General features: G+C 30.8%; 1 protein-coding gene across 1 annotated transcript; it reads right to left on the bottom strand.

Moving 5' to 3' along the window:
• Window positions 1-8,478: 8,478 nt before the first annotated feature.
• On the bottom strand, window positions 8,479-12,671 carry SYP31 (syntaxin of plants 31). The gene is made up of 6 exons (XM_012232340.4): window positions 12,404-12,671; window positions 11,478-11,728; window positions 11,241-11,386; window positions 10,597-10,635; window positions 9,372-9,569; window positions 8,479-8,933 (listed from the first exon to the last, which is right to left on the bottom strand). The coding sequence occupies exons 1-6, from the start codon at window positions 12,666-12,668 to the stop codon at window positions 8,774-8,776; spliced, it is 1,059 nt and encodes a 352-aa protein (XP_012087730.2). The 5' UTR covers window positions 12,669-12,671; the 3' UTR covers window positions 8,479-8,773.
• Between the last annotated feature and the right edge of the window lie 617 nt (window positions 12,672-13,288).

Here is a 13,288-nt window from a genome sequence, read left to right as displayed (position 1 = left end):
GCGTCATATAAAAAAGTTAACTCATGTAACATTTAGCTTTTTAGTTTTTCATGAAAAGATATTCAAACAACTAACAGGTAAACAATACTAAACAGCTGACAGCTGTCGAAATAGCTAATCTGCCGAATAGACCCTTGATCCTATAAGCATGAAATAATGAGTTTTGATTTAATATTACTGTTTACTGGTTATGAATTTGAACTCTCAATCAGAACTATTTCTTTTAAAGAATTGTTATTCCAATTGAAAATTTAAATTTTCATTTCAAATATATATATATATATATATATATATATATATATATAAACTAAAACTAGTTTTTTTTTTTTGGAGTATTAACTAAAACTTCTTTAGGATGGAAGATGATTGGAAGGAACTCGAGAGAACCCACAAGTTTAAGAATATTGATTGAAGTTCCAATGGGTTATGACAAAGAATGAAATAAATATATTGGCTTTTCCTAATCTTGAAAAGCTTCTCTTTGGATATATCAGAATAAGCGTTCATTATGAGCTCCAAGCTTTTCCTTTATATAGCTTATCCTTGGTATTTTCTGTCACTATCTACTCTTCAGAATCTGTATTATTTAGGGTTTGAACAAGCATCCTAGGAGTTGCTTTTTGGCATCCAATTAACACTCTACAATATGCTTTCAAGGTTTTCAATATTTAGTGGGGTAGAAATCATCATTTGACATGTCAATGCTATTCATATCATATTTCAAAATTCCCCAAACTCTCTCTCTCTCTCTCTTCGTTAGAAAATTCCCTAAACTTTATTCTGACCAAAATTGCTTTGAGAAATATGTATGGGAAGCTTAACTGTAGTTATGTCCTTCCCCAGTTCAAGCTGCCTCTGAGCCTCACCAATATGTGAAGTTTCATTTTAGTACATGCGAAGTGTTTTAAAAAGAAATGTATTTGAGTCTATATTATAAGATACATACCCAGTTACGGGGCGAAGCTAGTGTTTAAATGCGGGGTAAATGCTTGAATACATAATTTAAGGGGTAAAGTGGTGAAGTTATGTTACATTTTGTTGAACGGCCAGAGTTCAATCCTAGTGAAAGTCATCAAGGTAGCTTCGCGATTGCCCGGTCACTATTGCAAATAAATTTAAAGATATTATCAACTATATTAATAATTAGGAAAATACAAGAAAGGGAAAAAATTTAAAAGAAAAGGACAAACTTTATTGCATTTAGTTGTTTGAGAATGTTTGTTCATGTGGAATAAAAGCATCATTAATTTCTACTAGCATGACTATCTAGTAATCACTCCCCTACAAATACATGATTCTGTATGGGTCCTAGGATTTGGCTTATCTAATTCTAGGTTTTGGACCCAACTACAGTTGTTTTATTTCGTATAATCATTAGATAATATAATATCAAGTGCAATTATTCATAATATATAAATCTTTCTTTATTAATTATTGAAGGTTTAATTAGTGGAACCAATTTCAAGAATTAATTATATAATAAGATGTGTAATTAATAGTTAGTGGTCCCATGGTTAAGGAGTTTAGGATATGTCAACATTGGGTTTGCTCCAAAAAGATAAATTAAAATGTGCAAATACATCTTTAGGAGTTAATTGAAAAGATTTTGGTTTTAGGAGTTAATTAAGAATATTAACTCCAAATTGGTAGCTTTCTTTGTTTTTTTTTTTTATTCATTGGGAGTTCTGATGGGCCGAAATAACACTACGGATTATACAATAGGGACAGAGAGGACTCGAACTCAAACCTCCAATTTCTCAGATAAGTAAAAAAATCAACCAAACTACTCATGATTCCAAATTGATAGCTTCTCGTGAAGTGTGTAATGTACTTTTACATTATCAAATCTGGCTAAACAAGTAATCACCAAATAAATACTAAATCTATTGCCATTATAGTTCATTTTAATCTCTTGTTAGACTTGACTTTCTTTTAACTTAAGAGAAAATGGATGCTATTGTAAAGCTAGCTATAGCCTAGCTTTGGTTAGGTATGGAGTATATGCATTAACTTCTTGGCTCTAACCACCAAAGTTGCCATCATAATGGTCATTGCAAGCTTTATAATTAATTCTCAACTTTCTATACTTTGTGTATGCTTTTATTACTTGATTAGTCATCTTTTTATGCAATTGATAGTTCAAATATAGTTTTAGGTGTAAAGAAATGATTATATACTTTGGGGTGATTGTTAAGGAAATAGAATTACCTTATATGATTATTTGCCCAAATCATGTTTTATCATTAAACCAAAAAAAAAAAGGGTAACAAACTATATAATTAGGGTTAATAACAACCATTTTCTTAAATTCATATTTTCGATTTTGTTTATTAGTAAATTTTTGGTTGTCGTACATTTGTAAATAGCGAAAATAATATTTTCCATTTCAATACATCAAGAAACTATTAAAGAAGAAACATTCAATTATAAGACCGGTGTGAAAAGTTCATCACAGAAAAAAAGATTCATTGAGTCGATATTGCTAACTAATGCTAATCAAATACTATAATAGAAAATACCAATAAAAGAGAAGAGAACTATCTTTTATATATATTTTTCTCGGTTTCGTTGTTGCCACGTGCTTTATGCAATCGATCGCATCATATATATATATCTCTTTAATCAACATAGGTCATCGAAAGGATCTCGGAGACCCACCAAAATACAAAAGCTAGGATCTTTTAGAAAATGGATTAATTTCTATTCGAAGGGTGCATAACCACATGGATAAGCTCACACTAACCCGTCAATTTAGAATCCAAGTTGGGATTAGGCATGGCCACTGGTTTGATTTGAATCAGAACTGAACCATATTGTAGACGAACCGAAATCGGCGGTTCAAGGCCGGTTAAAGTCCATGTGAATGTTAAAATATGAACCAGAACCGGCGCAGAACCGATAGTTAACCGACGGTTCTAGTCTGGTTTGAACCGAAAATTTTCTATTTTTATTTTCAAAATGATAATCACTTATCTTATTTTATACATCTCTATTAGTCTCAATAATATTATACTACGTGATATACTTTAGATTTTTTTTTTTTAAATACACTTTACTTTAAAAGTTAAAAATCTAAAAAGTAAAATGGTAAAAAAAGAGAGAAATATTTAGTCTAAACTTATATTATTTTTAACTTTTTTTTTTACCCTTTTAAATTGTTTGCTAAGTTTAAAATTACATTCTTTTGAAGCATTTTTCAAAATTTTCTTATAATTTATTTAATTAATAGCATTTAAACAAAATAAAGTGATAATTTATTTGATTATTTTGTAAAATAAATTAATTTTATTCCTATATGAGTATAAACATTCTAAAATTTATTTAAAATAAAATTTACTAATATTTTTTAAACTCATATTAATATGTACGAAAAAAAGATATAACATTAAAACCGATTTTTTTTTTTAAAAAAACATATATCGCTGGAAACCGTGAACAGAATAGTCGGTTCATCGAAATCGCGCCGGAACCGAACGGAACCGACAGTTCAAGGGCCGGTTCAAGTTCAACATTTTAAAAAATTTGATCCGGCGGTTCAGTGAACCGGCCATGCCTAGTTGGGATTATTAAAATTTAAATTCTCGACTTTTTATTTTATATTGTATAAATATTCGATTGATAAAAATGACTAATCTTATGATGTACACAAATGCATATCGATATGTGCATATTCTATTTAACAATAATGAAAGAAAGAAAGATTTAATCACTAAGATATTCAGTTTTGATATAATTTCACATAAGGACTAAATGAGCAACTTGGTTGCAAGAACCTCGAAATATAATCCTGGAATTTTCTTTTCTAGATGTTTGGCAATTGGAGAGGAGGCAAATGTGTGCAAGTTCACCATCGAAGGAAGTCAAATATGGCCTTATTAATCTCAAGGAAAGGTTCCATCAAAACTTTATTTGCCTGAACAAAACAAAGCAGGCAAAGAACATCAAATGACAGAAATATGTAATAAATCCACTACGAGCCCCCTTTCTCCCCTCAACATGGTCACGTGTCTACCACAAACTCTTCCTTTCATCAAAATCAGCTGCCCCCTTTATTTATTTTTTATTTTTATTATTTTCATTCATTATGATATGATATTTTTTCCATATCAAAAATAAAATTTGACTAAATACATACATTTACCGTTGAATTTTGCATTTTTATTATTGTGTACTTAAATTTGTAAATTTTGATAATATTACACGTCTTCTGACAAATACCAATAACTTTTAAAGTTTTTGACTTTTATCTATAAAAATATCGAATTGATATATAGTTAGCATGACTAATGAAACAATAGATTTCATAAATTTCAATTTTTTAATGAATGTTTAATTGATCTAATTTTGCAAGTTCAAGCATAAAATAATTTTACAAATTGAAGTGTTTAATTGATATAATTTTATAAATTGAATTGTTTAGGTCAAAACAAAAGTACAGAGTGCCGTAAAATTAAAATAACAAACTTTCAGAAATGAAATTATGTATTCAGCCAAATTTACTCATAATATAACTTCAAATAATTCTCTCAACAATATTTCTGTACAATAGGTAAACCCATTAGGTCTTTTCAAGCACTTTACTTCATCTTTCAATTCTATCACGCAAATTGAAGACATGTAAAATATTATTAGAGTCATCTGTCTGCCATTTTTGGCTTGCAATTTTGCTTTGGTCTTGTTTATTTTAGCAAAAAGACCTCTTTGTGTCACTGAATATTTTCTAACACCTATTACCTATGCTTTTTCACTGTTTTGAGCAAGCATTTTCTTATATGCCATTGTAATGGACATTTTTGCCTCCCACATTAATGTCACCATTAAGTTTGATAGAAAGAAAAATGGTTATTGCGCTAAAAGTGCCTTAAAAAATAAGGGTATTTCTAGTGTTTAAGGTAACCCTAAAACAAAGTGGCCAATGGAGATATATGTCAACTTAAAAAGCCAAATAATAGTTATCTAAGTTCTGAAACTTTTTGGTAATGCAATGGAAAAGCTTTATGAGACAAGAGAGCCTAAAAACCACTTTTAACCAATTCAGCAAATTACGTAATGAAAATGAAGATTCTTAGCAACATGGGTGGGAAGCCTAAGGCCTTATCTTGCTAGAGTAATAATGGAAAGTTGAGATTTTGGAAAAGAAAAGAAAAAAAAAAAAAAAAAAAGGAAGAAGAAGATAGTGAAATCAGCCTAACCTTCTATGCATGTCATATCAAGCTATAGTTCTTTTCATATATCTTGTAGCCCAAAATCAAAAGATTTTTCCTTAGTCTTATGAGCAAATTATATTGAGCAGAAAAAGTTTCCCATACAAATCTAATATTCAAGATTTTTGTCGAGAGGCAAATAAATAAATATATATAAATATATATATTTTTAAAAAGAAGCAATTTTAGAATACTTGTTAAATAGTTTAATTTGAATTTTTTATAATTATGAAATTCACCTTTAAAAATAAATTTATAAATTTAATTGACAATTTTTTCGTATTGGTTCTGTTAAAATCAATTTAAGTAGCGGCTTAGAGAAGCAAGTGAAATTTTGTATCCATACAGAATTTCTAATCTACTTACTAATAAACATGTTATAATAGGTTACCGGATTATTAATCTATTATTTAAATAATATTTTTTACTTTTTTAATTACTGTACTAGTTTTTTTTTTTTATTCTTTCCAAATTTGAAGAGTTTTCATTTTAATTTAATATTAAAAATACCTTTTATATTATTTTAAAATATCTAAAAAATATAAAAACATGAAATTCTTGTTTCTCCATAGCATATTACCCAAATTTATCAGTCACCTGGTTTGCTTCTCTATAGCAATGTTGAATCACGATGAAGGAGAGTACGAAATGGTTGCACAAATATTAGGTCTCTCATTCATAATCTAATGACTGCGAACTATGCTCTATTGATGTAGAATTAATAGTAACATGCATTATAGTTTCACCGAAATCAATTAATTTTCAAAAATCAATTAATATGATAATCAATTAATTTTCTTAGAATGCATATGATATGGGAATCTAGGCAGCTTCTTCAGTCCTTTCAATTGGCAATAGACCAATCAAAAACAAGTTGGGAATGGAGAAAAAAAAAAGTTTTCAATTGTATAAAGAGGCTTTCTAACGCTACTGGTAAGAAATTCTTTCATGTTTCCTGTTTAGTTAGAGATAGGAAATGTAATTCCACTGGTTTAGGAGTTACTAACGTGGGACGGACAAAAAAAATGCTGATTTGGCTTTACTTCATAGGGTGAATTTATAGGTAACGTGATAGACCGATTAAGTCTGCCTAAGAATTTCTGTTTTGATTGTACATAGAAAAGTCTAAGTCAAGGTCTCTCTCTGCATATTTGCTTGTCAAGCATGCTATTTTCCTGTTTCCCACTAGCTACTTGTATTCTTTACTGCTACTTTCAACTTTCAAGACTTGGGATTGTGGCAAACAACAGATATTGAGACACCCACTGCATATTTTGGCTGTCCAAAAAATTTGTAAAAAAAAAAAAAAAATAGAGAAAAAGAAGAGATTCTGAAGCAAATAACATAGTGGATTCTCCCACCATCTCTTATAATATAGACATTATATGCTCAACTCATCAATTATATTTACAGACTGTAGGATTGGTTGGTTGCTTCTTCATCAATACAAAGCTATATATGGTAATTCATATACTGTGTTTGCCCTGTCATACAAGCTTTAAATGGAATATGAATCAATATGTACAAAATCATACACAACATATACCTAATAAGAATATTCAGTCTTTTTTTTTTTTTTTACAAGACAGAAACTGAATGTATATTTTATTAAGGGCATGGTCGGTAAAATTAACTGTTTTGGTAACTATTAACTGTTTTAGTAGCGTCAGTTGCTAACTGTTTGAGTACCTATGTACAAAATGCTAAAAGTTAAACATAACATGAGTAATATTTTATAAAACACTATATCAACTTCTAAAAGCTAGTTCAAACGTTATGTTAATTACTGAACATTATAAAAAAAATAGCATTTAGTGTTTTGATGGATCAAAACGTTAAAAATCACTTAAAAAGTTATTGTCGGACGCGGTCTAGATTTTGATAATTTTGATAAGATATGCTAATCCACAAATGATATAAGATCTGGAAACATCAACTCCACACATCGCAACATTGGAAGCACATTTCAGCTTCTTATATATTTTGTGAAGTTATTAAAATTATTCTACAGTAGATATATATTGTTATACTCTCTTTGGTAATAGAATAATGTGTCTTTCACATGCAGATTCCATTCGTGGGATTCACCATTTATTTATGATAAGCCCTACGTAGCATATAATTAATAATTCTTGTTTCAATACTAAAATATGTAGTTAATTGGTAAGTATATTTATTTTATTTTATTAATGATCAGAGGTTTCTTTTTTTTTTTTTTTTTTTTTTAAATTTTCGTTTAGTTGAAACTTGAAATGATAGTAATTGCTCATTCTAGTAATTGTTTGAAGTGTCATAGTGACCCTAATTTGAATCGATGGAAAGTGAAAATTGTAAAATTTTCGAAATCTAGATATAAAATCTAAAAGGATTATAAATTTATGAAATTTTTTACATTTATTGTTTACTTGGAAAATAAAATTATTGGATTTGAATGATATTTTTAAAATAAAATCAAATGGTTTTAATTCCATCACTGATAAAAACCCCATTGTTAATTTAAAAAAATGGAATTAAGATAAGATTTATTTTCCTTCCAAAATGGTGGAATGAAAATTAATAATGAAATTTATCAATTTTTTGAATTATGGATAATTTTTTTTGACCTAACAAAGGAATATAATAAATGCATAAAATGTTTAAATTCCCCATCTAAACTACCTTTATATTAGTAATTTTTTTTTATATATATCAATGTGTCTAAGATGTACAGCAAATATTGTGATCACATTATGTAATTTTCATAAATGTATTTATCACAATCACTTTTTTTTTTTAAAAAAAAACAAGCCCTTCCCGAAAGCAATTGTTACCTAAAAGAAGTTAGAGCATCGTAGTCACTAATACTGTAATGATAAGAAAATTAACCAATAGACAAACCGACCACACACTTCAATATAAATTTTAATTAGAGTTTTAAAGGTCATATCAGAACAACATGACGTGTTAATGTTGTTATGTAATTGTGCAATGTCTTAGCAGAAGGAGACATGGAGGTTCAGAGTCTATTTAAATTAGCAGTCGTTATTTGGCATCTTATATTCTTTTAAGCATTTGGTAATACGGTAGATTATTAAAAGAATAACAAAAGAGAACATTGATTCAGTGTACGAAGCATTCTATATTTACGGATTTTAAAAATGATTGTTCTACATATCATTTCCCTATTTTCGTAGGTCGAATTCATAACTTCCAAATCACAAGTAAAGTAACAGACTGATAATATTAACTAGTTCTCTAGTTCAATCACAGATTTTGCAATGTGAAGCCAAGAAGATGAGAAAAATTTGCACTCTAAATTAAAAACCAAAGTTATAGAATTTTGCTGGTTTTTTGTATTACAATCAGAAATCAGAATCAATAACACTTTACAAGTAAAATTTGCCAGTATCTATGTCTATAGCTATATATCTAAGCTTCTACAAGCTACAGCAAAAATATGAATGAAATACTGAATAAATTTACAAAATATGGAACTTACTCTCTGCAGATATGCTTAGTGAGTATGATGAGTGTTATAAAAATACCGTACGAACAGAGATAAATTGATCTGTTGGTCTCAGTAATCATGTTCAAGCCACAAAGATGATGAACACCATTAGGAAAAATATTATGACAGCAAATATCTTGATTAAAAGCCACCTGTTTGATGATATTTGATTAAGATGCCTCAATAGAGAATTGCGAGCACCTTCAACGTTGGCCAAGGACTCATCCATGTTATCATCAATCCTGCGTGAGTCAATCAAGCATTAATGCAACCAGAAATATAAATGAACTATTATGCAAGGGATTAATGGCCAAAAGAACCTGATCCTGTTACAGATTTCAATTGTGGCTCTCTCCAAGTATTAATTATATTATCTAACTTTCATTTTGATTCAATTGTGGCCAGCTGTAGGATGTTGAAGGTTCAATATCCGCCAGTGCCTGGCTGGTGGTGGTATGAGAAACCCCAGACTGAGGATCCTATGCTTGCCAAAATTGAAATAAAATGAAAGTAACTAGAAAATATATGAACAAAAGCACCGGCTAAAATTGAAAATCTGATCAAAGTTCTAGGTCTTCCAGACATCACCCTTTCTCATAATAGAAATCACAAGATAGATGGATCAAGAACTTTTTACTTCTAAAGTCCCTAACATCATATATCCAAAAGAATAAGCGGACCTGATGGCAAGCTCCCCTTGCTGTGCAACCACTGTAGCTAAATGCGTAAAAATTCCGCCAAGTTCTGAAATTGTAGATTCCACATTGTGAAGAGCAACAGCTCGACTTTGAGTGTAGTTTTCCTGCCTTGGAACAACCTGCTGTAACATGGACATTTCCATATGGTGGGAAGGAGTGCTGTCCACAGCTGCCCTGCGTCTGTAATATTAAGGTTTAAAGCAAACTAAATCATTTTCAGGAAAGGCAAAACCAAACAGAATTAACAAGGAACAGTCATCACTAATAAAAAGAAAAGGATTGTCAATGGAGAATCGGCTTGGTGAGTAAGCTTGTCAAGTGTCAACCTTATAATTTTGAAGCCTTGCAAAACCTGCCAACTTAGAACTTAGCACATGGTATCAATATCAACAATTCCTAAACCATCAGTTTCACTTCCACTAGAAATGCCTCTCTGTAGCTGACTATGCTTTTGAATCGAAGAAATTGTACTTTAATGTAAGATCTACAGAAACCATTTTATTTCACAAAGTTGAATGACTAACAATGGCAGCTGGTGTCCACTCTAAAGCTAATTCAGATGCTGGGGTCGACATTGACAATCAGGAAGCTAGTATAGTTTGACATGTGGATAGAGCAGAATTAGCACCACTATACCTCCCAAGGAAGAAAAGCCATGATGTTATCAACTGGGTCAAATTTCATGTTATTCCTTGAAATATATAATGCAGACTGCTTAAGCAAGGCAACACTGTTTCCAAGGGTCTCAAAACATCTGCAGGAAAAGTACGAAAGGAGATGCTCCATGCTCCTGGTTCATATTTTTGGTTTTATGTGTTTACTCCCATGCTCCATTTAATTTCTTTTGAAGGAAAATATGCCGTCTTTTCGCATCAATTCATGAATTTTTGTCTTCAATGAAAAGAAAGTTTCATAAAGAATAAAAGAAAAAAAAAAAAGGAAAAAGAAGAAACAACCCACTTTAGGAGAACTTGTGTGCTCCAATGAGTGTTGACATGTTCAACGGCTCAATGGAACCAGAGTAAAATGATGTTCCTAATAATAATGCACACAAGTATTATGAATTAGAATTGTCAATTTAAAAGTTCATGAATTAGAATTTGTAAGAGCCATGAACACCACAGTAAAGTCAAACAATGTAGTCAAATAACATAAAACTTGATATATGAGAGGTAAATCATAGCACGCAGAGTTGTGTAAAGCGTACCTCAACTGGTTGCCAACTTGAACACCATTGGGTGGCAATCTGGTTAAGAGAGGAAAGGCAGATGAATCGCTATTCAGGAAACTATGATTCTAAAAACGACATATATATATATATATATATATATATATATATATATATATATAAGAAACAACAAGAACCATAACCAAAATATTTAAGGAAAATAAGAAAACAACAAAAAAACAATTAATCTTAAAACATGTAATGATACAGAGATTTCAATCAGCCAAAATTCTTATAGTAGAGATTCAAGCTGGGCAATAGCATTTTTTATTTTGGTTGGCAATTACTTTGAAGTTGCTTTGATCACGATTGCCTTATAAGCTCTAAATTAAGCTAACCACACACCTATGGATATAAGGAATTAAAGAAGTATGTTGGCTTACATAACTAGTTAAGGAAAAGTTTAATTTAACCACAAGATTACGTTGATCAAAACACGAAAACCCAGGACAGTGACACATTTTAAGCATGGGAAATGTTTACCTTGTTAACAGCTAAACTAAAAATTAACTAGGAGCAGTAAAATATAAAAATATATCGGAATGACACTTTGTCCAGTTTCACATTGACAGCATATGACATAAGGAATTAGCATACTTAAAATTTTCAAAGATTCAACTTACGCAGAGGGCTTTGAATTGCCGAATGCATTTGCTGAATTTGACCAAGGTGGAGGCTCAGTCATGGGTTTTGATTGACTCATAAAAGGATTCTCTCTTGAAGCATTTGAGGAGAATATCTGTTTCCTGTTTTCATGAGCCTTCATATTCTGTGCGTGAAAAGAACCAGAGAGGTAGAGAGGGACATCAGTCAGCAGGTTGTAAGTAAGCAAAGTAATAACAATTATTTTTAGCACTAGCCTCTGTTCTAGTTGTTAACACATCTTGAAGCTCTTTAGTAGCTCCCATAAGTTTGCTCTTCAAGTCATCGCAGACAGCCGTAGAATGAACTACTCTATCCTGAGAATAATTCCCATCAGCTATTTCCATATTTTGAAGAATTTGCAGATCTGAGAGAGCTGTATTCATTGTTGTAATATCATTCTTTATCAGGGCAGTTAATTCCTGTATTTCAACAGTCGGATCATCAAACATTGATGACCTCTTTGCAACTGCACAATGACGCAGAAAATTGGATCCCAAGTCAGCACAAAGCTATCCAGTTACTGAAATCTAAATTCATCTTAAATCCAATAGCCAACAGCAAGAAAGACAACAAATACTTGACCTCAGTCTTCTTCTCCTATAAACAGAACAGTTTCTATTGCTTCAATTGAGTAAAACAAAATAAAGCTAAAAAGCCAGTTTTCTATAGCAATAGAAAATAAATGGGCTTTCAAAAATGCGTTACTCTGCCAGCTTATTAAACAAAATCAGGAGCATTCTTAAGATGATATCTCAAAAAGCTCACAAATCGAGTGTTTTACAGTTAAAATCAGGCAATAAAACAAAATCCATCTTCTTTTACTATCCACTGCTTAAACCCAATAGCCTCATATCAAAATTAAGTCTATTTAAATCAGCTTAGCCATCCAACAACGTAATTACGAACAAATAATCCTAAATCTTGAATCAACCAAATTAGTACCTTTCTTCTATTTACACCAATCTTAAAATGGTTATATGTACAATTTTCAATCTTTAACCAGCTTCAACTAAGTTACTTCGACTTAACTACTTGTGCTACAAAAGCAGCTCCTAACTCTTTTTAGTTCATATCTTAAACGAGAGTAAAAAATTCAAAAAGAAATAAATAAATACAGAGATAGACAAAAAGGAGAGTTTACGTTTGGCAAGCCGAGCGATCTTTTGAGAGGTTTCGTGGATGGCCAATCCGATCATAGAAGCCTTTTTGTTGAACTCGGATCTTGAATATAGTGTCGACAACGTCTGTGGTTTTGAAGGAGACCGATCATTTTCTTGATTAACAGATGTGATTCCTCCGATTTTCTTCAGAGTTTGGGTTAGTGATCGGAACTCCGCCGTCCGATCTCTGAATGTATAGGCCATCCGATGAGACGTTGCAAATGGCTGCCTCTGGCAGAAATGCATTTTTGGTTAGTTATACGTTAAGTCGTTTCGGCAGGTATTGAGGGCCAGCCTGAAAATGGGCTATACTTGGGCTGTGTCACCATCCCCGAATAGAGCATGACCTGGGCCTGGAAATGGGCTTAGGCAGTATGTATAAGTAAAAAACAATATGCATGCTGGAGATGGTAATTGGTAACCAATGAATGAAGTGGGCTTAGGCCTCATATTATGGTATATCATATTACTTAATCAAGTATCAATCTCTTTCCACTTCTTCTTTCTGACAATGAATTCTCTATATCTGTGTCCTTGCTACCGTATCAAACCAATCAAAATGTATATTTATTTTCCTTAAACCGTAATATTTCTGACAGTTGATTGAAAAAAAAAAGAAAATAAAGCAATAACATCTATACACTCCGTTTAGACAAAATTTTTTTTCTCAAGGTTCTTGCAGTCATTGTTATTTAAAAATGTATATTTATTTCTCTGACGATTTATCGGGGAAAAAAAAAGTTAAATAATAATAATTTTTAAAAATCTTTATTTTTAATAGTTTAGTCCATGAATGAATTTATATATTGAATTTAGATAAATTTTATTGTTTTCTTTTTTCAAAGTTCTTGCAGCTATTTTTATCA

This window comes from Jatropha curcas, chromosome 6, assembly GCF_041381405.1.
Source record: "Jatropha curcas cultivar XTBG-Jc1 chromosome 6, XTBG_Jcur_1.0, whole genome shotgun sequence".
NCBI classification, from domain to species: Eukaryota; Viridiplantae; Streptophyta; class Magnoliopsida; order Malpighiales; family Euphorbiaceae; genus Jatropha; species Jatropha curcas.
This window is presented reverse-complemented; position numbering and strand designations above follow the sequence as displayed.